The 26,376-nt window shown below is 41.2% G+C and overlaps 2 protein-coding genes across 3 annotated transcripts; one reads left to right on the top strand and one right to left on the bottom strand.

Annotated features, from left to right (window-relative positions):
- Window positions 1-1,137: 1,137 nt before the first annotated feature.
- LOC116180426 (regulator of nonsense transcripts 2) lies at window positions 1,138-11,727 on the bottom strand. Its single transcript, XM_031500397.1, has 8 exons — window positions 11,015-11,727; window positions 10,379-10,963; window positions 7,597-8,440; window positions 2,503-2,819; window positions 2,229-2,453; window positions 2,005-2,178; window positions 1,678-1,904; window positions 1,138-1,630 (listed from the first exon to the last, which is right to left on the bottom strand). Exons 1-8 carry the CDS (start codon window positions 11,664-11,666, stop codon window positions 1,298-1,300), a joined length of 3,357 nt encoding a protein of 1,118 aa, XP_031356257.1. The 5' UTR covers window positions 11,667-11,727; the 3' UTR covers window positions 1,138-1,297.
- Window positions 11,728-13,693: 1,966 nt separating this feature from the next.
- Window positions 13,694-25,983, top strand: LOC116180457. 2 transcript variants are annotated; one of them, XM_031500444.1, is made up of 5 exons: window positions 13,694-13,844; window positions 13,896-15,153; window positions 15,202-15,398; window positions 16,903-17,040; window positions 24,903-25,983. In XM_031500444.1, the coding sequence occupies exons 1-5, from the start codon at window positions 13,842-13,844 to the stop codon at window positions 25,899-25,901; spliced, it is 2,595 nt and encodes an 864-aa protein (XP_031356304.1). In that variant the 5' UTR covers window positions 13,694-13,841; the 3' UTR covers window positions 25,902-25,983. The 2 variants fall into 2 exon arrangements, with proteins under 2 accessions (XP_031356304.1, XP_031356305.1); XM_031500445.1 differs by lacking the exon at window positions 24,903-25,983 and adding an exon at window positions 19,896-20,974.
- The last annotated feature ends 393 nt before the right edge of the window (window positions 25,984-26,376 follow it).

The following is a 26,376-nucleotide window of genomic DNA, read 5'->3' as shown; positions in this document are numbered from 1 at the left end:
TTCGAAAAAAAATTCAAAGGGCTGTAACTTTTGAAATAGTAGCCCAATCTTGGAACTGTTTTAAATTATGGATTCTACAGGCCACATTCTATAGGAAATTTTTTTTCCGGATCGATCTGAGACAATTTTTTCTTCGGGGCTCAAAAAAAGGCAGTGTATTACCTTTTTATCAAAACTCAACTGCACACAAATTTTTCGGGAAAACACTTTTTCTTATTAATTTTGGTGTGTAGAATCCAAAACAATTCGTACTTTTTCGATTAGGCTTCTCAATCAAAAGTTATAGACTAGAAATCAATTTCGAAAAAAAATTCAAAGGGCTGTAACTTTTGAACTAGTAGCCCAATCTTGGAACTGTTTGAAATTATGGATTCTACAGGCCACATTCTATAAGAGAAATTATTTTCCGGATCGATCTGAGACAATTTTCTTTCGGGGCTCAAAAAAAGGCAGTGTATAACCTTGCTTTTTTACCAAAAATCGACTGCACCAAAATTTCTCGGGAAAACACTTTTACTTATTAATTTTGGTGTGTAGAATCCAAAACAATTCGTACTTTTTCGATTAGGCTTCTCAATCAAAAGTTATAGACTAGAAACCATTTTCGAAAAAAAATTCAAAGGGCTGTAACTTTTGAACTAGTAGCCCAATTTTAGAACTGTTTGAAATTATGGATTCTACAGGCTTCACAATCAAAAGTTATAGACTAGAAACCAGTTTGGTCCTTTCCTAGATAAACTCAAAAATATCCCTGCTGGTCAGATAATTTATTAATTTGTAAGCAATGCGCTGCATTTCTTTGACGACCTACATGGTGGTCACTTTAATTTTGAATTTTGTTAAACAAGGGAAAATGTACATATACCGCTTCATAGCGAACGTGAACAAAACTATGTCTGGGGATAACAAGGGCCTAAGAGCTTCGTTCTGTTCGTCTTTACGTTCAGAAAATACGGCCCGTTTCGGAACTTCTAACGGGCGAAAGAAGTGGAAGAGCGGACAAAACTTTAATTTGAAGGAAAGGTTCATGTATGCGCGTCAGGAGTACCTATCTGTACATGAGTAATAACAGGATAGCTCATTCCAGTTACAAGAGAGGGATCCATGCAGATGGTGTGGAAGTACATATATAACAAATTAATCAAAAATTAACGACCCTTTACTTTGTTACACAATACAATCAAAGAACCGTTTCGGTTAAATGAACATCTTCTATTTCGCCTCTCGTCCTGCATAAAAATCCCGTTCCTAAAAAAATTATATCGACCAATCGAACAAACACATGACACGGACGTTTTCAACGGACACGTTTCGGACCGAAAATTAGGTCGGCGTCGGGCGCGCCCTTCGGATGCTGATACTTTTTGCGCTCGCGATTCAAATTTTGACTGGACGGCTTGCTTTGCTGCTGCAGCATCTCCTGATAGTCCTCCTCCTCGAAGCGTTCGGTGATGTTGAGCGTCAGGCGTTTGACGCGCTCCTTCTCCTCGCGCTGGACGAGCTCTTGGTCGCGCAAGTTCTGCGCCAACTCGGAGTTGATGTCGGCGTGGAACGTTTTGTACTGCTGCTTGTTGCCCTTGCGGACCATCAGAACGAATCCCATAGTTCCCTGGTCCGGGTTGTTGGAATCCTAGTTGACAGTAAAGTAGTGGGGGTGAGGTCAGTCGGGTGGCATACCTGTAATTGATCGTAGGTCTTTTTGTTCGACTTGACCACGACCGGTACGGAAATGTCCACATTGGATAGCTTTATTGGTTCGCGCATGCGATCTTGAATGTTTTCAGAGACCATTTTGTCGAGTGCGCTTAGAAACTCTTCGTCCTCTGCGCATTCGACTTTACGGGGCGCGCTAGGTATGGCGTGTGACTCGGATGTTGACTCTTGCTCAGTGTCTGTGCGATCGCCTAAAAGCATTCTTGAGTGATTCATCATTAAAAGTATAACAAAAACATCAAGAAAGGACACATTTGTGGTCTCTTGGTGTTGTTGTTACGTCGTCAATACCCTCATCATCAGAATCGCGAGTGTGATCAACGGTTTCATCTTCGGTTCCGGTATCGTCGGTGATCGGTCCCGTTAAACCCTCCGAGATCTCGTCGTCTGCCTGATCTTCGTTGTCAGTTTCGGCAATAGCCTCCAATTCGCCATCGCCCCTCTCCTTCACCTCGAGCAGGTTTTCTACTCAAACACCTCGCAGTGAAAAACCTTAGATCACCTCGGTACATTACCTATCCCAAGACTACTTCTTACATTATTTACTTCCGCGATCGCCTCCTCATAGCTCTGGCACACTTTCAACTTCGGCCTAAGTATCTGAAGCGTATCTTTGACCAGGTGCTCCAACGGCGGTGGGAAGTCGACGACGTACGACCGCTTAAACCAATAGTACGCTTGGAAGAACACCAGGTAGTAGTCCAAACGCTTTTTACTGCTCCCGCTGCTGAAGTAGGTCCCTAAACGCAAAAATCCAGCCGCCGCGATTACCAATACGCGCTCACTTACCGCACGTCTCCAACAAAACGCAGACCAGCCTAATGCGAAACAAGTGCGTGGACGGATCCAACGGCGACGGTATCGAGTGATCCATCGTGACCCCGAACGTGATCAGCGAGTACAGCACCTTAAAGATGTCGCCGCTCTCGACCATTCTGTAATTGTACATCTCGCCCAGGTATTTTATTTGGGCGACGCGCCGCTGGTTGAACTTCGGCAAGTTCACCTCCATGCCGAGCCGAATGTCCTCGAGAACGCCGTCCACGACTCGCGTACCGACCTCCTCCTGGTAGGCGACCAGGCCCGAAAGGAGATTCGCTAGACATCTACGAGACATTTATCGACGTTATTGTTTTGTGCCGTCCAACAGAACATGTAAGGGAGGTTTATTTTTTTTTTGCCCAAAAATGGCGGAAGTTACCAGATTCTAGTAACTTTAATGTTAGGGATTGTTGCACCTGTTTGGAGATATCTGTATATATTTTTATCAATGAATAAAGAATACCAGGAAGGAGAATATCAACAATATACGTGCGTCCGCGATGGCTTTTGCAAATGGCGGACAGTAGTTTCCTGTTCCAGTGGCGTACCTACCTTACAGCTGTAGAAGGATACAATTATAAAGAATTTTACACGACAACAATCTAAACCCCCATGTGTCTACTCCGCCTATGACTTTTGTTTAACTAACCTCAAACTACATTCCGATAAAAAATTTGTAAATTTACATGTACCATATAAAAATAATATTGGTATCAATACTTTAGACATGAAATGTAATTCCCAAACTTTTATTTTTTTCCGTTTTGGAGCAACCACAAGCACAACAACTAACCATTATTTTATGTAACTGCAAAACCCACAACAAAAATGAGTCATAAGTGGCTTTTGCAAATGGCCGACCTCCGTCGCACTCTCTCTAGTATACAACCTGAGTAATTCTCCCTCCTGGTATTCTTTATTCATTGATTTTTTATAAAACATGACAGTACTATGAAGATAGGTTATAAAAAATGACAGCTATTCAGATTTTATTTGTCAATTTTTTTAAGTTGGAAGCAAATTTGCCCAAAAATGGCGGATGATTGCATCCAGAGACTTGTTATTGCATCACTTTCTATATCTAGTGACTAGTAGACTTTAATATGGGTTACTGCCCACTGGTTTAATTACCGGCGACATTCTGTCCGGCGATAATACCATCTTAATGGGGTTTACGTGACCAGGATGTCCGCGTTAAGGTATTAGCGCCATTTTGTTGTTTTTTCACTGAATCTTCTTATCGGCCCCAGGAAAAGAGGAAGGAATGGACCAGAAAATGGATATTGAGAAGAGATCATCTCAGTTGCCGAATCTGGCTACTGTTAAAGCCAGTGGACCAGCGCGACATTTTTCGTCTGGACTGGATCGTAACTGACCTCCAGTACTGTTTGCCCAGAGCCATTTAATGGAGTCCAGTTATTGGCCTCGTGTATTCAACAGCCCCCAGGAAAGTCATCCAATTTTCGGATACTGGGGGTATTCCAGCCCCCCCCCCCCCGTTCTACGTTTACCCTTGAAGCTATCAGCTATAAAGACTTACCAAAGATTCTGACGTAAGTTCTTAGGGCTCTAGGGAAGAACATAAGGTCACTGATGAGTTATTTAACCGGGGAATCGCCACAAGGCCAGAGCCTTATAAGTATCTGCAACCTCATTTGATTAGCAACGTTAACTTGATTTTCGAATGCATTTGGAAAATCACATTCGTAATTACAGTAAAAGAAATACCTAGTGGAAGACCTATGTGACTTCTGGACCAGGAAGTGACCTCACAGCCAATCAGAGACGAGCACGCCCCCCTATGCCCCTCCCCTTGGCCAATGGGATACGGTAGGCGTGGCTTTTAGAAGCCGCCCCCTGTGGCGTCACAGCCAATGAGCGGTGTGGTCGGCCATTTTGGATCGAGCGCCATTTTATTAGTCAGCAAATCCGCCATCTTGAATCGGTCGCCATTTTATTAGTTACCAAATCTGCCATCTTGAATCGGTCGCCATTTTATTAGTTTCTAATTCCGCCATCTTGGATCGGTCGCCATTTTATTAGTCTGTAATCCCGCCATTTTGTTGGGCGCCATTTTATTAGTCACTAAATCCTCCATCTTGGATCTGCCGCCATTTTGTTAGTCTCTAATCCCGCCATTTTGTTGGGCGCGTCTGTCTGTCTGCCTCTCTCGCTCCATCCGCCATCTTGGATGTTATTTTGGACCCGCGTCATCGGTCACGTGATTGCTATAGACAATCTGCGTTGGGAATCGAACCCACGATACCTGAAATGGAAAGCTAGCGCGTAACCAAATGACAGTGGCGGAACAACGTAGCCACGGGCCTGTGTGCGAAATTTTTTGCTGGGCCCCCATTATGATACGACGTATTGATAACAATATTAATTTAGGTATGAATTTTGGCTACAAAAAAAACCAATTGATAAGTATTTATGTTCCTGAACCTGAACATAGAAAAATATGTGGTAAGCAGTCAGAGCGCATTTTTTTAACCGAAATAGCTTTTGTTTTGACATCACCGATGGATATATTTTTTGCAGAAGTTTCAATCGCCCTTTGTGAGTACTCTCTTCCGACAATCCGTTCTTGAGGTATAAGGGAATATACCAGAGCACGATAAGAAGTCGAGGAGGAGGGCTATGGTTGGTAGAAATTAATTCCTTTCGTTGAGACCTTTCATTAGAGTACCATGAAGGATAAAACTAGTTCCACTCCCCCCTCGCCCTCTAGCCCGTACCATGATAAGAGGTCAGAAAAAAAGGCAATAGTTGGTAAAAAACGGTTCCTTTCGTTGAGACTTTTAATTAGAATACAATGAGAGATAAAATTAATTTTTTTTAATTCTTAAAAAATGCGCTAAAAATTACTCAATCGTTGGCTGCAGTCTGCAGTTGGTCTCACGCCGTGCTAGAGGTATGCTGCAAAAGGTTCCATTTAGCGTGTTTCCGTCTTTCCGTCAACAGTGTATTATTTTTGAGTATGACAATCCCGGGTCCCGGGCCCCATTTAGCCCGGGCCCGTGTACTTCGCACACATTGAACACCGGTAGTTCCGCCACTGCCAAATGAGCCACGCAGACTTTGAGAGATTCTATAGTTAGAGGTTGAAGTGAATGAAAAAACAGGTGCCGTGACATGGCCCCAACTCCGAGACATGCAAGGGGGGCCCTATTACCTATGTCATGCTCCATTCTAACCTTTAAATATATTTCGGGACCCCCAGGCCTATAACGAGGCGATGGTTGCTCGCTCTCGGGGCGGATGAATGGTAGGAAACTGTAACGCAAATGGCGACCGATCCAAGATGGCGGAATTAGAAACTAATAAAATGGCGACCAATCCAAGATGGCGGATTTGGTGACTAATAAAATGGCGCTCGTTCCAAAATGGCGGACCACACCGCTCATTGGCTGTGACACCACAGGGGGCGGTCTCTAAAGGCCACGCCTACCGTATCCCATTGGTCAAGGGGATGGGCATAGGGGGCGTGCTCGTCTCTGATTGGCTGTGACGTCACGTGCTCGTCTCTGATTGGTGTGACGTCACTTCCTGGTCTAGAAGTCACATAGGTCTTCTACTATACCTGTTAGTATTCGAGTGTCTACAGACGCGTTAACATGTTAACACATTATCTTAGAGTTTACGCTTAATATTTTTTGTGAACTAAGAGAATAAGAACAAAACCTTTTTCGTTTTTCTTTTTCTTCTTCGTAAAATTTGCAATGCATAATTTGTCATTTTCTAAAACAGCTTAGGTTTGCAATATCCCTCTCTTTTTTCTTTACCGCTCCCTCTTCACTCGGATTATTTCATCATGTGAAATTAAAGGTTTCACCCTTAATCCACCGTAATTATTAGCATAATTTACATTAATTAATAATAATAGGCACAGATTGACTCAAAAATTTTATTTAAAAACCCAACGCAAACAAGATGCTCATTAGTTACGTCACCGGAAAATCCCTTTTCACGAAGGCTATGAGCTTGTGATGCCACAAAAAGTGGTGGGACAAGGTCTCCTTTTTCTACTCACCGTTCTCTTTTACATCTTCCGCCGGAGGCGATCCATGATTCCAAGATTGGAGGAAAGAAATCGTTTGTATATAATTTTCCAACCCAGTTAGAAGGAAATAGAATTTTTTAGTTTTCCCTTTTTGAATTTAGTACTAAATAGTGAGAATCTTCTAACTGAGTTGAAATTATAAAGAAAAATTACAAAGAGAACCCGATGGCTATTTTAAATACAAATCAAAAACAATTCAGTTACCTTAATTATACCGGTTCCTGGAATCCATGTTTTCCCTATGGTACAAATTAATATTTCCATTCTCGAAGGGATAGTCCTTTAAAGTTGGACGATATAGAACGAAACCTGGATCCAACTTTCCGCTCTCGTACTATAATTTATTAATAGCGCAATTTACTCGGACAAAAAGTCCACTCGGACTTTTATAATTGTTCGACGGTTCTAAACACAAAAACTATCGCACGCTTGTTTTTCCCGAAGTCTATTTCTACTAATCCTTTCTGCATGGGTCTACAAAACGTCTGCGTTCGCAATAATAATCCTATTTACTGACCAAAACTGAACTTCCGCAGAAATATCTTGAATAATTACTTTTTCAAATTCGGTAATGTACAGCCCTTTGATTTTTGACTGTCGGACGGTTTTTGCGCTAACATTAATTACCTACGGGCTCTTTTACTTGAGCTCCAACAACAAATTTTTCCGCTTATCGCCAAAAAATTTATTTCGTGGTCGAAAACCGAGCGCCACTTACTCTTTTTTAATTTTCGGACACGCCTACAAAAGCTACCATTTTTAAGCGTCAACCAATCGACTTCGTTTCCTTAATCAGATCACATGTCTACAACTGCCCATTAGATTCAAAGATCGCTTAATTCTGCTCCATGAGCAATTCTGATTCAGCTGTTTTGGTCACGTAAGACATTAAGATTGTGTTATCGCCCGTCAGACTGGCGCTGATAACTTTTTCACGGCAATTAACTTAAAAGCCTTTGAAAACGAAGAAAATTATTTTGAAATGAGCAGTAACTTACCTGATATTGAGATATTTGATATTGTGCGCCCCAATCAAGCATTTAATCGCGTACGAAGCAATCTCCTCACTATTCCAGTCCAATTTTCTGATAAGTCTCATAATTTTGTCGCTATTATTCTTCTGCAAATCCTGATAGAGTAACTTTCGAATGAACTGGTGCATGACGGGCCGTTCCTTTTTAATCGTGGGGCCTACGTCGGGCGGGTTGACGTAGTAGTAGGCGTTTTCGATTTGCGTCACGTACCGGGAGTCCAACGCGAGCACTGCCTTTTTCCTCATCATTTGCTCCAAGTAGACTTTGGTTCGTTGGTGCGACTCCGGGCAGCAGTACAAGAATCTGCCGCAAACCTCCAGCAGGTTGCACGCCATTTCGATGTTGTGATGGGAGAAGTCGTGCAGCAGTATTTTGACGCAGTACAGCGCCTCCATTTTCGAGTACATTTTAAACTTGACCAATTCGCCGATGTATCGCGCCACCTTTATCTTCGACTCGATGTTGATTTGGTCCTTTTTCCGGACGTGATACTTAAAATCTTGACGCAGCATGAGAAACAGCTCGTTCGCGACTTCGGGAACCGCCGGATAAATGATCGCGACGAACCGCCCGTAGAAGGGCAATAGATCTAGGCGAGTGCGATTCACGCCGAAAAGGGCGCGCACCAACTTTCGACGGTTGTGCTTGTTGTTTAGCGTGACCAAAAAGTCGATGGCCGCGTTATCGATCAGTTCGCGATTGACGCAGTTCGGCAGATTGTTAACGAACGCCTCGAAGATGATCTTGTTACTCACGGTCGTCGAGACGGACTCTTCGGCGTCTTCTTCTAGAGGCTCTTCCGGTTTACCTAAAAATTCCACTATCAGTGCACGGTAGAAATTTGGTGAATTGCTCATCGCATCACAAAGTGAGGTCTGTGCAATGGCAAACGGTCACTGAAGCACCCACTTGAGAACTCATATTCTGGGTCGTAATTTGGGTTCGATTGAACACGACACAATTTAGCAAAAAATCAATCAATAATGATGTAAGAAAGAAACGCACTCAGGAAATATCTTAATCACTTAACCTCTAATTTTGTTTAAAATGTAGGCGATGCTTTTTGTCATCTGACGTTTAACGCGGTCGCCCAGTTAAAGACCCCACTATGTAATTGTGTTTAATTTGTCGTTCAGACATGTGAATTGTTTTTTTTTGTCTAAATTTTATTATTCCCCCTATGATGTATGGATTGAACTTAATTACATTTTAAGGGGAGATCTTGGAGTTTCACTTAATTCCGTTTACCCCATTCGGCGCTGGAACCATTAAAATGCCCATATTAGTAAAATTTATTCTCCGGCTGCGTTTTGCACGGACCGATTATAGAATCCTCTGGGCTGTCACCCAGTGGTGGATTATTTGAAAAATGCGTAACGCGCTCTGCGAGAACGAAATGCTTCCTTCACACTATTTTCGCTCATATTTATTCATTCCCGTTTGTATATGCCGTTTTCATTTAAACCTTACTCCGCGCTATAAGCCGTTTGTCGTTCAACATTTGATATCTATAAATGTATTTCACTCGATCTCCTTGCTCTTATTTTAATTACAATGACCCGCTTCATTTATCTCATCCCGAATATACGTACGTTAACTCAGTATGAATATGAATTTACTCTATTTATTTAAAACAGAAGTTATTTATCGTAGTAATAGAAATATGAAACTTCACTTTATCAGGTACTTTGAAAAACCCTCACTTACGCGATTATTCCTCGATAGACATAACACTGAAACTACTTCTCTATACGTGACAAAAGATTTTTTAATGGCAAATTAAAATCTCTTAAAACACCATCCAAACTTTTCTCTACAAAAACTTTACAACTTTAAAACACTGACTGTCTTTCACAAAAAAAAACCGTTTTTCGTCCTCTTCCCTTTTTTTATACTTTCTTGCTTACCAATGACATTAGCCAATCATGCTCAGTGGTAGAGCATTGGGTTATAAATCCGGAGGTCGGGTGTTCGAACCTGGGTTGAGGCATTGAATAAAAACACTATAAGAAGCCTAACCCCGTGGAAATAAAGCGCGACAGAGTTTGAACTGAGAATATAATGGGAACACTGTCAATAGAGTCGATTCTTGAACTGAGAAGAATGAGAATTTGCTTTCCTCCTATTTACCGCAAAGAGAGTTCGGTGGTCACAACCAATGCGGGTGCAAGGGGATTTGTGAGATTTGTCGCGCTTTCTTCCATAAGCGTTAGGCTTCTTATAGTGTTTTTATTCAATGGTTGAGGTGAATTTTTCATCTGTGGCGGAGATGGAAATTACCTTAGACCAGTTCCGAGCATTCTACCGGCTACTCCGAATTAGGTTTTGCTGCAGTTTTCCTAATTCGTAAGGTAAATACCGGAGTAGTATAGACCATCTTAAGACCTTCTGCAGAGGCACCTCTAAACAGCATTATGCGGGTCACTCTGTAATTGGGCGCATGCCTGTTGAGGGCCCAAAACAAGAGAGGGATAAAATTAAAATTAAATTAAAATTATGTCCCCTGAAAAGGAAGGCCAGCCTCCCCTCTTATCTAACTTGAATATGCGCCTTCAAAAAACTAACACCTGTTTGTCTTCAATTTAATTAGCTTTTACGGAGCGATAAAGAACTTCTTATCGCTAGACCAGATTTAAAAGAGATAAACTTTAAAAAAACACAAAGAAATTATTTCCAGATGTCCCTAATCTACCAGAATGAACAAGAACAACTAGGAAATAATTTTTAAAAATGAACGAGTACTCACAATCATCGTCAAGTTCCTCCGCCGGCAACTCGGAGTCGAGAGTTTCCTCAGTGACCGTCTCCTCCGGTTCGACTTTATCCTTATCCTTGTTCAGGTACGACGTCGGCAAGAAAACCTGCAGCTCGGGCAGCTCGCAGTAGAACTTCTGAGTCTCGATGTCCCCCCACAGGCTCTCCATGTTCGCGACAGACGCCGCGTCCTCCGGATCCAACCCGGTACCGGTCACGATCATCGTCTCGTCCTCTTTCGGAACGGGATCGGCGGGAAGCGCCGGCAGATCCTCCTCCAGGATGTCGGCGAAACTCTGCGCGGCCGTGTGGAGCTTCTCGAACATCACCTGCAGCGACTCGAGCTTCTCCTTGCGCTCCTGGCTCAGTTCGCCTTTCGAGTTTAGTATGCGTCGATTCTGCTTTTCGAATTCGCGCATCTCCTTGTGATCCTTCAGTAGATGCTTGCAAATCGACGTGTAGTAATCTTTGAGCAGCGTACGCACGTTTTGCTGCTTCTCGGGCTGTAAGAACGAACTCTTCGGTATCTCGAAGTTATACTTCACGGCGTACTCCTTCACTTTCCTCGACACCAAGCCTACAACCACAAGAATAAGTCCCTCAATTTTAAACAAAGAACACAAATTACCTGCGTAATCATCGCCACAGTGCTTGCAAAAGGTGAGAATAATCGATATGTTAAAGTGATCTTCTTTGTCCATATTAATCAGTATCGTTAGAATATTCCCGAGCAGAGTAAATGCGTTTTTATTAGTGAATAGCGCCACACTGACCAGCTCGGCGTAAAATCGCAAGTCGACGCGCAGCTTGCTCGGATTCGCTATTTTATCGCCGACTTTAAGCGACAGCGCCTTCTGCCAGTTTTCAAAGAGGTGCTGGGAAAACTCGGCGTACTGCTGGTGCAGGATGCTGCACAGTTTGAGCGCGGCCGGAATGTCGGTCATTTTAAGCTTGGCGTCCACTATTGCCGCCGCGATTTCGGAAATGTATTTCGTCAGGTTCAACGAGGACATGTCTTTTAGGTAGGACTCCAGCTGCGAGCACGTGAAGCTCTTGATCTTTTTGACGAAGGCGGTGTTTTTTTTAAAGTTCGAGTCCAATTTGGAGAAGTGAGCTTCGCTCGGCCTCGAGGATGGTGCAGCTTGGTTAGAGGTTCGCATGTCTGTTTTTAATTGCAGACGTTCTTGCGCCTCCTTTATGTAGGTGAGCACAAAGGCTTTTTCTTCCTCTTCCAGTTTTTCATTTTCCAAAGCTTTTTCAGAGGATTCTGAAACAGTCATATCAAAAATATACTATTTTTTTGACTTTGCACATTTAATTGACACTTGACAGCTCAAAATATAAAACTTAACCTAGAAATAAATCAGTGTACAGTTCGCGTTGTTGCCAAATCTCGTTAGTAGAATATGTATGTACAGGATCGTACACTTTTTATGGAATTATTAATTAATACGTACATGAGAAAATAAACTGATTCAATCCTCAGTTTTTGGCATGAAGTATGGAAGGGTGCATTCGATAATGCTCCGAAAAGTCCCCTCCAAAATTCTGCACCACCTTTTTTCATGTGTTTGATGTGTTCTGTTTGCACTTTATGGTAGTTTTTCCAATCCTTGGTGGTTTTGAGGCATCTGACCTATTCTTAGTCTCTTGTTCCACCAGGTAAATTTTGATCCGTCATGATTGAGCCCGGATTACGTGCTATACTTATCAGAGACTTGCTATAACTAGACTGCGCTTAACGTATCTAAGGTGTTGTCGCCACAGTATGCAACACACAATGCACCGCGGGGCAAAAATCGCTGAGATGATATGCAATATAATGAAATAAGCTGTTATTTTAGATGTTCCGTTCATTAATCATTCTCGTGATTAGCTCGAATTAGTGAACAGATAAATTTCTGTTGAGAATAAACCAATAAACTTAGGTTAACTTGTGCCTATCAACATGTACTCTGTCGATAAATGTTTAAATAATATGCTGATTTTCAACGGATAAAAGTTTAAAGGGTCAATGGACCAGAGCCATTCGAAGAGAAAAATTTACTCCCACCATAGTGCATTTGTGGGGAATGAAGCTGATTTTAGAAAGGTACCTACGAAGGTGTTAAACAATAATGCAATACCGAGCGTTTTCGACTTTCCCATTTACTTAAAATAACGTAGAACTATTATTCGACATCCTTTACCAGCAAGACAACGGCAATACCTATTTGCCTATTAGGTATAGACGTAACTAAGTACTTACTGGTAGGTACTAAGTACATTTCAGGTTTTGTTACAAGAAAAATAGCTAAGTCTGTTAAATGTTCCATATGTGCAGATGCGATATTCGCATCAGAGATTTATTCAAAGCTTTTAACTAGAAAAAATCAAGCGATGCATTAAAAATTTCCCAAATTGCTGAAAATGTGTTCAGGTTTTTCATTCAATCCACACCACACCGCGTTGTAAACAAAATGTTTATCAGCAGTCTAAGAAAAATAAATAACAGTTACAGCCCATTTGGGTTTTTGGATAGGCATATATTGAATCAAAATCCGCTAAATAATCATATCTTACTACTTACACCTTTAGTTTTAAGAGTATATTTTCCCATACCTGTTCACCACCAAAATACATATATAAATCAAATTTAGGACTAAAGTAAGCCAGTTATATACCAATTTAGTTCAAATAAAACACCAATAAATTCGATTAAAACAGTTAACAGCTATATGTTATCTTTTTTGCTACTAAAATTTAGAATAAACATGGCTAAAGCAAGGTGCAGAACGTATGTACGTCTGCCCCGCGATGAACAGTTGGTTGCCTATCCTATCTTGACAACAGGCGTTTATAGTAAAATCTACGTTACGCGCGGTCTAGTTATAATCTGATACTTATAGAACTATTCTTCTTCTGTTCATCTTTGGAGTCTAGTGTTTTTGAATTCAAATTTCTTCATTGACGATAAAGACTCATTGCTATGGCGCGATTTTGAATAGAAATATCAAGGTAACCTGTTCTTGCTAGTAATAGCGCATACTTTCTGGCCACCGACGCCACCGTAAAATAAACTGAAACACCCTTTTATAGAGAATCCAATACAGGCGAGAAAGCGGCTCATTATATTTTCCGCGCTCCTCCAGTTTGCCTCAATCCTAGTTACGGAAGCAGTACAAAGTGCTCAAAAGGGGGTCCTACATGCGCTTGGACGAAATTTCACCCTCCACCCAAAATCCAGAATCAAGCATGGCGATGTTATTAGTTTAAAATGTTGTCCATAGATGTCTCTCCTGTTTTTACCGTATTAGGTAAAATTGGCAACATGGTTAATTTAGTGAATTTTAAAAATGGACACGTTTTGAAAATCTTTTAATTTTTGAGTTCATTTCAATGGTTTGCCAAAACTAGCTTATTTGGAACTGATTGTGCTTTAAAAAAACCTTCTAAATGTTCCATGATCACAAAAGATGGTAAGTATTTACGAACATAACCTCAAAATATATACCGAACTTTTCCCTTAGAACGATTCCGAGGTAGACATGGATGAATTGGAGGCTCGCCTTTACGGCCAAGTCCACCACATGCCGGATTACACTGAGGACGTTGCCACGCAGCCGAATCTCCAGAATAATCCCGCGAACAATGTCATGCGATATTACAATAGGCCAATCTCGACACCGATTCAATGTACGCAGACAGCGAACTACGACAAGTTCGGCGTTTACTCGATTCCCGTTATGAGTCCACCGGTCAACAACATAGTCGTGTTACCGCCGCCGCCGACGCAAATTTTCACGCACCGGTCGCATTCGCAGAAATGGGTCGAGCAAATCATACAGGCGTGCTCGAAGAATAAGCGAGCATTACGTAAACTGAAAGAGAAGAGGAGGCGAGACCGCAAGAAACTGGTAAACGCCAGCCAAACAGGCGATTCTATGATCAGCACCATCGATTTATCGGAGAGCTGCGAACCGGAGGACTTAAAAAACGTGTGCCTGATCAGCGACGACGAGTCGAACGGCTCGGACGACGTTATCATTGTCGAAACCAAGGCCGAGGTTATCAATGTTGATTGCGAAACCGAACCGGTCGCCCCCGAACCACCTGCCCTTCCGCCCGATAGCCTAAATGTCTGCGATTCGAACGCGTCCTTCGATTTCTTAGAGGGCACCAGCTTGTGCAAAGGCAAAACGTCGACGCCTAACGCGAAGACTGAGCGCAACGAAACGGACAGCGGCCGTAGCAGCACTCTCGACTATTGCGAGAATCTGACGGGCCGGGAGATCGCCGGACCGTCTAGTAGTACGTTTTCCGAATTGAATTTGGACGGTTTTACGAGTTACATCGCGTCTAATGGGAAACGGTCGGCGGACGATGCGTCTCTCTCGATGTCGCTTGCGAGTAAGAGAGTGAGACAGGTCTCAGCCAACAGTTCCGATTCCAGCTCTGAGAGTGACACGGAAAGTTTGCCAGAAGTCGACCCCAAAAGTGAAAGTGCCAGAGATGACGAAGAGTGCGGGGTGCAAAAGGAAGAAGAGGTAGTGACGGTTAATGAGAGCGTCCCGTTGGAAGTTTCCGTGGTTGACATTGACACAGTAGCCGAGGAAAACGAAGTTATTTGTATAGAGGATGACAATAGTAGCCCGAGTGTCGAGGTGTCGGCCGACAATACTCACGAAGGCTTCAGTAAGTACTGGACGGACGACATGGATCAGTTTTACAAGGAGAGTTGGGGGCAGGAGGACTTTAGCGTCATCGAGCAACAGCGGCTTATGTCCGGTACTGTTATTAACGTGTGACGCATTTCGTTCTTATTTCAACTTTTAGATGATCCGAGTATGTGGAGGGTAATCGCAAAGGATAGGCTTAACACGGTCAAATCGAGGGATCCGAGATGTCGAAGGTGTCTGGAATTTGGTCACCTCGCCTTTAAGTGTACCACGAAGTTGAACCCCGTCACTTGTTGTCTATGCGGAACGAAGGGGCACAGGGAGAATCGCTGTCCGAATACAGTTTGTACTTCGGTGAGTCAAGGGAGCGATGGACCACATTTCTAAAACTTTCAAAATACGAAATATTCCACACATTTAATAACTCCGCCCCCTTTGTCCATGCAGTGTTGCCACATTTCATATTTTTGACACTTCAAAATTTTCATTTCCAACAAATTTGACAGTTCTAATCCAGGTTTGGATAAGTGTAGGTAAGATTCCCCCTTCCCTCCTCTCGCCACTACGAATTGAAATGAAAAACTGTGATCATACGCGTTTGAAAACTAAGTTTCGGGCAAGTCAAGTCAAGGAGGTAGGATCCCCCCCTCACCCACACCATAATAGTATATTTAGAAGTGAAATAGATATAAGCAGGGTAAGATTATTCTCATGGCTTGCGCAATGGTGTAAAGAGGTAAGATTGCCTCCCCCCTCCCAGGATAAATATAATGTTTACATAGTGAAATAAATAAAAAGTCCGAAATTATTCTGAAACAAAAAATACCCTCCCTCATGACCGCTCTGTCACCTTTGGGTGACCTTGAAAATGTAATTTAACGCCACAAATAATCGTTACATTGATCTTTGGTGATGAAAATGTAATTTTATACCCTCAAAGAATGGGACCTTGGAAATGTAACTTGACACCTCAAAAACGAAATACGATAACCAAAGCGTGCCCTTTGAGCTTTACCTTGGCCTACTTTCCAAGGTCACCGCCACGTGACACGTCACCTTAACCTACTTTCCAAGGTTACCGCTAGGTGGCGGGCGACCTTGAACAGGTCTAGGTTTAGTCTACATCTACTTTTTTCAGTTGTTTGACGTGCGTTTAATTTCTTTTTTGTATATATATAAAGTTCAAAGGGCTGTAACTTTTGATCTAGTAGTCCAATCTTGGAAATTATGGATTTTACGGGCCAAATTCTATAAGAAAATGTTTTTTCCCGGTTGATCTCAGACAATTTTTTTTCCGGCCTCAAAAAAAGGCAGGGTATTACCTTCCTTTTTTTTACCAAAAATCGACTGCTCCAAAATTTCTCGGGAAAACACTTTTTCTCACTAATTTTGGTGCGTAGAATCCAAAACGATTCGTACTTTTTCGATCAGGCCCCTCAATCAAAAGTTATGGACTAATTACAAATTTCGACAAAAACTTCAAAGGGCTGTAACTTTTGATCTAGCAGTCCAATCTTGGAACTGTTTGAAATTATGGATTCTACGGGCCAAATTCTATAAGAAAATGTTTTTTTCCGGTCGATCTCAGACAATTTTTTTTCCGGCCTCAAAAAAAGGCAGTTATTACCTTCCTCTTTTACCAAAAATCGACTGCTCCAAAATTTCTCGGGAAAACACTTTTTCTCACTAATTTCAGTGCGTAGAATCCAAAACGATTCGTACTTTTTCGATCACACCTCTCAATCAAAAGTTATGGACTATATAAAAATTTCGACTATGTATATATATATATATATATATAATTATTTTTTAAGAAGCGTTAGGAATAAGGTTTTTGAAACTTTTTCTTTTCTTACAGTGCGGATTAAAGACTCCATGTTACACGACCTTCTGTCAAAGATGCGTGAGTAGACAACACATAAAGTGCTCCATTTGCGACATGTTCGGTCACGCGGACTCCCACTGTCCCGACTTATGGCGACGGTATCTTTTCACGGTAAGTGCGCATGCCAGCTTGAGATTCGGACGGGGCCACATGGAAAACGCAAATTTTATACGTTTGTTCAATTATTGCTCAGATTCTCTTTTGATAAGCGGGGAGCACGATCTACTGCAATTTCAGACCACTGTAGCGTATTTTCTAGTACGATATCAAGGCGCCATCAAGTCGATAACGGATTAGTCACCGGCGATAAGGAATGAACTTGTTCCTTTTATGAAACATGATATACTAACATTTTCTAGAAGCTTTTTGTTTGCTATATAAGCAAGTGTTTAGTTTCGATGTCGGAGTGATAAATAATTTAAATTTAAGCCAATAAGTGATAAATATGAACTGTGTACTTAATATTTTGGTTATAGTACCGCAATTTTAGCAGCAATAAGACAATAGTACCAGGAAGACAACATCAATAACGATATTCACGGAATGTTGTTAAAATGTTTTTGAGGACTGGCCACGCCGCAGATGGTGCCGTTCTTGTTTTGAACAATGTGGACCAGGTGGACGACCAAATTGTTGTAAATTTCATATGATGTTTAAATTGCAATAAATTTGCAGGTGTTTTTTGTTATAATCTTTTGAGATTAATGTTAGGCTCTTTAGATGTGATCAAGTTAATGTGTTCGACAATAGAACAATTGGTGTTGTGGAAGTGCTTACGAAATAGGAAGTTGGAACATGATCAGGTATTTTTTATAAAAGTGAGAAAAAACCCAAGGTCAACCGAGATCGTTCTATAACCAAAATAAATTATTATCTAACAAACGATAAGTTTCTCTGCTCAATAATCGAAGAGATAGAGAAAAATTACGAAAGTGTACAGCGAAAGAAGAAAAAAGTGTTTTAAAAGTAAGTGACATTTTTCTATTATCTTCTGTGCTAATTTGACGAACATTAAATTAGATTCTGAGTAGATTATACCGTTTTTTTTAATGCATGTTTCAGATTCCTTGAACTACCTTCTATCTTTCGAGTTTTTCGGATTTTAGCGATTATCCGAATGGCCCATCTCCTAATTTTGGCGGCTGGCCCCTCGTGCGAGGTATACTTCGACCAGTTGGCCCGCAGTCTGTATCAGAAACAGATCTGTTCATTAAAACCTCATCTTTTTTTATGGAGGTTTAGGTTTGCCGCGTGGTGACCTTGGAATTTAGATCAACAATTGATGTGTTAAATTACATTTTCAAGGGCATACAAGGTCAATGTTCCCATTTTTGAGATGTTAAATTACATGTTCGACGTCATCCAAGGTCAATGGCTTTATTCTTATGTGGTGTCTCAAGGTCAAAGAGTCCATTTCTTGGGGTGTCAAATAATCAAATTACATTTTCAAGGGCATAGAAGGCCAATGACCTCATGCTTGCTGTGTCAAAATACATGTTCGAGGTCATGCAAGGTCAATTCAGTCTTTCATTCTCCCATCATCTAATTTCATTTGAAGGTCAATGGTCCCATTTTTATGGTGCCATAATTCATTTTCAATGTATTAAAGTTCAATGGCCTCCACCTGTTTGGTGTCTCATTTTCAAGTCCATCAAAGGTCAATGACCCCATTTTTGTGATCTTTTTTTATTTTTAAGATTAACAAAGGTCAATGGCGCCATTTTTGTTTTGTCAAATTACAATTTCAATGGCTGCATTTTTATGTGGTATCAAATTATATTTTCAAGGCCATAGAAAGGCAATGACCTCATCTATTGTTGTTGCTAATTACATTCTCGAGGCCATTGTTTAACTCACCTGTTTCCGAACTAGCTGTTTCTATGCTACAGACCAGCAGAATTTTCGCACGGTCAAGTGGTCAAGTGCCCCAATACCTACTGATTACTTTGGATTCTTCTGTTTCTTCATATTTTTTAAATGTTTCTTTTTCGGTTTCTTCCAATTTTTCAAACTTCAATTTTTTTCTGCATTTTTTAAGAATAAAAAAATGTGCTATTGTTTGCGTTTTGTCAGTCCGTCCGTCCGGACCCACTTCTACCATTTTGAACTACTTCTATAGGAATGGTGCTAGAGTCCTGGAATTTTTTGCAGTAGGTAGCCTATGCCTTGAAGGTGTGCCAGACGGCCATCAAATTTCGCTGTCTAAAAGGACCCCCCCCCCCCCCCATGAATTATTTCCTGAGATGCTGTTTTTGAAAGTAAAACGTGCATAACTTTTACATTCGACAACCAACTGGTATCAGATTTTGCATACGCATGTCTTGAGTGGAGAAAACTGGAGGGGGGGGGGCACATGTTCTACCCTTCATGGTATTCTAATAAAAGGTCGCTTCGAAATAAATTGGTGTGTACAAACTATAACTTTCCCATGCGACTCTTTTTCGAGATCAGTGAGCTACGGGGCCTGAGGAGGGGGGGGGGGGGAGGTTAAAAATAAATTGTATCCCTCGTTGTATTCTAATGAAAGGTCTCAACGAAAGGAACACTTTTCTGCAAACTACTGCCCGTTTTTCTGTCCTCTTATCAAAGTACGGGGTGGAGGGGAAGGGGGGGGGGAGTAGAACTAGTTTTATCCTTCATGGTACTCTAATGAAAGGTCTCAACGAAAGGAATTAATTTCTACCAACCATAGCCCTCCTCCTCGCTCCTTGACCTCTATTATCGTGATCGAGTATATTCCCGTATGCAAAAAGGGATTGTCGAAAGAGGGTACTCACAAAGGGCGATTATTGTTATATAAAATATACATGATTAATGAGACCGTTCTGTGCGCTGTTTAAAAATTGCGTGAGTGTGACTAGAAATCCCATAAAGACGTAAGTTCAGAAAAGTAATGTATTTCATGTGGCCCATGTAGGTATGGTCTCTTTGTGTCCATCTCATTATAACTGAACTTCTTTGCGTAGATCGAAGAGGGCGCAATGCAACAACCAACCGGAGCCAACATGAAACAATTGGAAGATATTTGGTGTTCGGGTTGCAGCAGGAAGGGTCACTTGGAGCAAAACTGCTACCATCCCAAAAGGTCTCATCCTCCCGCTAGTGTTTTCATCCATAGCTTTCAGAGTGTGTACAGCGCCGATCCGCCTTGTAAGTTAAACGAAACTGTGGAAGAAGCGCAGTGGAAGAAGTGGCCCTTGGGTGTTCTCAACCGTAAGTTATTCGTCGGACAAGAGGCGTCGATATTTTTGAAGACACTCGAAGCAAAAACAGGCGTGGCTGTTCGTGTTACAAAAACGTATCCTAACGTAACGCTTTCGTACCAAGAAACTCGAGAGAACACCCAATCAGAAGCGATGGCCGCCGTTCAAAGGTTTATAAATACAAAAAGCCATAAAAGTCTGAAATGCGACGCAAAGAAAGCGACAATAGACGATCTTCAAAGTAATTTGGACTTCTTAAACGATAGTAAAGTAAACTGGTTTCATGTAGCACACAAAATGTACGGGATGATTAAAAAACTAACCTCGGCGATTAGTGGCTCTACCGAGTCGAAATATTTAAATCAACAAAGGGAAATGAAAGCGCTGTATCGGAAATTAAACGCCATAATTATCGGCAAACTGAAGATCGGACCCGATCGAATCCACATGGACGCCTTGGCAGAGGGCCTCGCGAGAGGCCAGGTACCGAGACCCACGTTCGAGCGCGTCTTCAACAGCGATCGCATACTTTACCCGAACTATGGGGACTTAATCGCGCGATTACCGACCGCCATTGATTTTGAGGAGATGAAAAATAAAACTGTAAATGTCTGCCGGAATCGTGGTTTAAACGTTCGGCTGAGAAAAGTGCTTTACGATTACAGTTGCCTTATAATATCGGATTATTCCGAGGAGTGCGTGTCCTCGTTTAAACTTGCCTGCTCTGCGAAACCACAAGCGCAAGAAAAAGGTGTTTAAATCGATTATTTGTTTTTTTAGAATCTTTATTTTTTGTTTGTAACTCGGAAATTTTGTATTAAAAATACAAATTTTTGATATAACGGTAGTAGTTCATTAATCCGATATTCTAGAAAGTCCCCTCCCCCCCCTCCGGAACATTGGAACAAACACAAATCCTGAATAATCCTCACCTTCAAGAAGAAACGGATGGTTCAAGCACCGTAACAAAAAAAATTACCGCTTTCTGCAAACCAAACCAAACGGATGTCCCGATTTTTAACCAATTCCTATTACGTAACACCTGCAGAAAGACCTCGAATCGTGCAATAACGGAGACGCGGAAAACCAAAATTCATACTACGGTCAAAAATTATACGCCTGTGCAGTTATCACACTAAAATTGAACTAACCGTCTGTACCGGGTGACCCAATAAGACTGCTCCTCGGCCGTATAGAACAGATGGCATTATTTTACTGCTAATCTGAACTTCGCCTTGTACTAACTTTATCTGTTATTTATTTTTCTTTTTTTTTAATAAAGGCAATATTATTATTATTATTATTATATCTCGGGAACCGTTCGTCGTATGACTTACGTGTAAAAAAAATTATTGGGTAAATCGGTTATGAAGAATCGTTGGAAAATATTTTCAAGTTCCTAAAATGACCACCAGAGGGCGTAACTGCCATTTTAAAAAATTTAAAATTGCATTTATTTAAATTTCAGACCCCCCCCCCCCGTTACTACATTCTTCCCCAAAAATGGTTAGAGTTAGCAATAAACATGGAATACTCAAGGTCCGACCGTACCTTTCAAAAGTGTCATAAGAGTTTTCCTCAGGGCTTGAAGTTTTAAGTAAAAAACGTAACTTTGGGGGGGGGGTGGTATGGAATACCCCACAGTAAAGGAAAATCAGTTATCTCTTTTTCTGCAATCATTATCACGAAATACCTCCTTTTGGGGATTCCGTCCTCTCCAGAAGTAATATGTTTCCAAGAAAAGTGAGAGCATCACATGCGTCAGATTTATACCTACAAAACCGCACCGTTCAAAATCTAAAGGTTGATCGCAGTTCAAAGTTCAAAGGTTGGTTGCCGGTCAAAGTTCAAAATTTGCTCACCGTTCTTGTTCGTTATTATTTATTGATTAAAATTATACAATTTTGACTGTTGCGTCTGAAAATAAAAACCAAATATCGCAAACTGCTGTCTGCACAAAAAGAAATAATAATCATTCAACAGAATTGAATGGGCGTATGCCAGACCCCCCCCCCCCCCGTACTACATTCTCCCCCAAAAATGGTTAGAGTTAGCAATAAACATGGAATACTCAAGGTCCGACCGTACCTTTCAAAAGTGTCATAAGAGTTTTCCTCAGGTCTTGAAGTTTTAAGTAAAAACCGTAACTTTAGGGGGGGGGGTATGGAATACCCCACAGTAAAGGAAAATCAGATATCTCTTTTTCTGCAATCATTATCACGAAATACCTCCTTTTGGGGATTCCGTCCTCTCCAGAAGTTGCGTAATATGTTTCCAAGAAAAGTGAGAGCATCACATGCGTCAGATTTATACCTACAGACACCGTTCAAAATCTAAAGGTTGATCGCAGTTCAAAGTTCAAAGGTTGGTTGCCGGTCAAAGTCCAAAATTTGCTCACCGTTCTTGTTCGTTATTATTTATTGATTAAATTTATACAATTTTAACTGTTGCGTTGCGTCTGAAAATAAAAACCAAATATCGCAAACTGCTGTCTGCACAAAAAGAAATAATAATCATTCAACAGAATTGAATGGGCGTATGCCAGACCCCCCCCCCCCCCGTACTACATTCTCCCCCAAAAATGGTTAGAGTTAGCAATAAACATGGAATACTCAAGGTCCGACCGTACCTTTCAAAAGTGTCATGAGAGTTTTCCTCAGGGCTTGAAGTTTTAAGTAAAAAACGTAACTTTGGGGGGGGGTGTATGGAATACCCCACAGTAAAGGAAAATCAGTTATCTCTTTTTCTGCAATCATTATCACGAAATACCTCCTTTTGGGGATTCCGTCCTCTCCAGAAGTTGCGTAATATGTTTCCAAGAAAAGTGAGAGCATCACATGCGTCAGATTTATACCTACAAACACCGCACCGTTCAAAATCTAAAGGTTGATCGCAGTTCAAAGTTCAAAGGTTGGTTGCCGGTCAAAGTTCAAAATTTGCTCACCGTTCTTGTTCGTTATTATTTATTGATTAAAGTTATACAATTTTAACTGTTACGTCTGAAAATAAAAACCAAATATCGCAAACTGCTGTCTGCACAAAAAGAAATAATAATCATTCAACAGAATTGAATGGGCGTATGCCAGACCCCCCCCCCCCCCGTACTACATTCTCCCCCAAAAATGGTTAGAGTTAGCAATAAACATGGAATACTCAAGGTCCGACCGTACCTTTCAAAAGTGTCATAAGAGTTTTCCTCAGGGCTTGAAGTTTTAAGTAAAAAGCGTAACTTTGGGGGGGGGGGTATGGAATACCCCACAGTAAAGGAAAATCAGTTATCTCTTTTTCTGCAATCATTATCACGAAATACCTCCTTTTGGGGATTCCGTCCTCTCCAGAAGTTGTGTAATATGTTTCCAAGAAAAGTGAGAGCATCACATGCGTCAGATTTATACCTACAAACACCGTTCAAAATCTAAAGGTTGATCGCAGTTCAATGTTCAAAGGTTGGTTGCCGGTCATAGTCCAAAATTTGCTCACCGTTCTTGTTCGTTATTATTTATTGATTAAATTTATACAATTTTAACTGTTGCGTCTGAAAATAAAAACCAAATATCGCAAACTGCTGTCTGCACAAAAAGAAATAATAATCATTCAACAGAATTGAATGGGCGTATGCCAGACCCCCCCCCCCCCCGTACTACATTCTCCCCCAAAAATGGTTAGAGTTAGCAATAAACATGGAATACTCAAGGTCCGACCGTACCTTTCAAAAGTGTCATAAGAGTTTTCCTTAGGGCTTGAAGTTTTAAGTAAAAAACGTAACTTTGGGGGGGGGGTGGTAGGGAATACCCCACAGTAAAGGAAAATCAGTTATCTCTTTTTCTGCAATCATTATCACGAAATACCTCCTTTTGGGGATTCCGTCCTCTCCAGAAGTTGTGTAATATGTTTCCAAGAAAAGTGAGAGCATCACATGCGTCAGATTTATACCTACAAACACCGTTCAAAATCTAAAGGTTGATCGCAGTTCAAAGTTCAAAGGTTGGTTGCCGGTCAAAGTTCAAAATTTGCTCACCGTTCTTGTTCGTTATTATTTATTGATTAAAATTATACAATTTTAACTGTTACGTCTGAAAATAAAAACCAAATATCGCAAACTGCTGTCTGCACAAAAAGAAATAATAATCATTCAACAGAATTGAATGGGCGTATGCCAGACCCCCCCCCCCCCCGTACTACATTCTCCCCCAAAAATGGTTAGAGTTAGCAATAAACATGGAATACTCAAGGTCCGACCGTACCTTTCAAAAGTGTCATAAGAGTTTTCCTCAGGGCTTGAAGTTTTAAGTAAAAAGCGTAACTTTGGGGGGGGGGGTATGGAATACCCCACAGTAAAGGAAAATCAGTTATCTCTTTTTCTGCAATCATTATCACGAAATACCTCCTTTTGGGGATTCCGTCCTCTCCAGAAGTTGTGTAATATGTTTCCAAGAAAAGTGAGAGCATCACATGCGTCAGATTTATACCTACAAACACCGTTCAAAATCTAAAGGTTGATCGCAGTTCAAAGTTCAAAGGTTGGTTGCCGGTCAAAGTCCAAAATTTGCTCACCGTTCGTTATTATTTATTGATTAAATTTATACAATTTTAACTGTTGCGTCTGAAAATAACCAAATATCGCAAACTGCTGTACAAAAAGAAATAATAATCATTCAAACGAATTGAATGGGCGTGATTTCAAATGAAATTGGCGATGGCGTCAAAAATTTCGCACCATGTGGCCCATATTGCACTATCGGCATGTTATAACTAATCTTCTTTGCTTAGACCAGGGAAGGCGAGGTTCAACGGCCAGAAGCAGGAGACGAGAAGCGATTAGAAGACCTCTGGTGTTCGGGCTGCGGTACGAATGGTCACGTCGAACAGCACTGTCGCTATTACAGATCTCACGCAGCCGTCAGTGCCACTATTCACAGCTTTCAGAGCGTGTACATCAGCAAGCCAAATTCTCCTGAAGTTGCAGAGCTCGTACAAGACTGGCACATAAGTTCTTCCAAGAATAAGTATCTCGTGGGGAAAGAGGCGTCGATATTCTTAAAGACACTCCAAAAGAAAACAGCCGTCAATGTTTCCATTAAGGAAACTCCTCAAAATTTACACCTCTTACTGTCTGGAGGTACAGAAGAGAGTCAATCAAGTGTGAAAGACGCGATACAACGGTTTATAGCTGCAAAGAAACTATTTGCTAAGCAAAAGCAGCTGTCTTTCAGCAAACAGACAGCAACGGTACAGTCGCTTGAAACTAACTTAAACACTTTGGAAGATGACACTATAGACTGGCGGGGTGTAGCCCGATCAACTTATACACAAATTAACCGTCAATCTTTGTCTATGCAAGACTGCAGTACTGAAACGATATATAAAGAGATCGATGACAATATTAAATCGCTATACCAGAAATTGAACACGATAATTATTGCCAAACTGGACAGTAAATCCCACATGGATACATTGCAGAAATGTCTCGACACTGGATCGATGGCGTTTCATTCATTCCACCACGTTTTTAATAGCGACCACTCCATTTTTCCCAACTACAACGAACTAATCGCCGAATTACCGTGCGCCTCCACCCCTAACTTCGAAGAGGCGAGAAACGAAGCCGTCGCCGTGTGTAAGCGGCGCAAGTTCCGGGTTTGGTTAAAGACCGTGCTACACTATTACAGTTGTCTTATAATATCGAATTATTCCGAGAAATACGTTCCTTTGTTTCAACTCGCCTGCTCTAGAGCTAGCGCTGCCAAAAACGATCGAAAGAAGAAGTAGTCGTTTTGTGAAGTTGCAAATGCGCGAAAATCTCCATTGTGTAAGATCTTTTGTATGAAAAATACAAATTTTTACCTCTTAATGCAATTTTATTTATACATCAGATCTTTCCAGACCCTCTCACGGTGTTAATTAAATATTTGATATTTGATTTATTTTATGTATTTGTGTGGGCTGTGCCGGGGTTTTTGGTCCGTAGAAGGTTTCCCTGGTATCGCCTTATTGTATGCGTCATATTTCAAGTTCTTGTCTTTTCGTACAACGTAGTTCGTGCGATCCAGTCCTCAAAAAAGGCGTGTTAGAGGTTTTACAATTTGAAGTTGATCAAAGACTTGTGGGCTACTAAGGGGGAATTAGTTTTATTTAAAAAAATGAATAAATTAAGCTCTGAACCAGAAGTAAACTGAATTTTCGAGGTTCAACGACGTATTAAAAATCTCCAACTGATTTTCTTCTACAAAAACTTTCCCATTGG

This window comes from Photinus pyralis, unplaced genomic scaffold (genome assembly GCF_008802855.1).
Source record: "Photinus pyralis isolate 1611_PpyrPB1 unplaced genomic scaffold, Ppyr1.3 Ppyr1.4_LG9, whole genome shotgun sequence".
NCBI lineage: Eukaryota > Metazoa > Arthropoda > Insecta > Coleoptera > Lampyridae > Photinus > Photinus pyralis.
The sequence above is the reverse complement of the archived record's forward strand: the minus strand, read 5'-3'. Positions and strand labels throughout refer to the sequence as shown.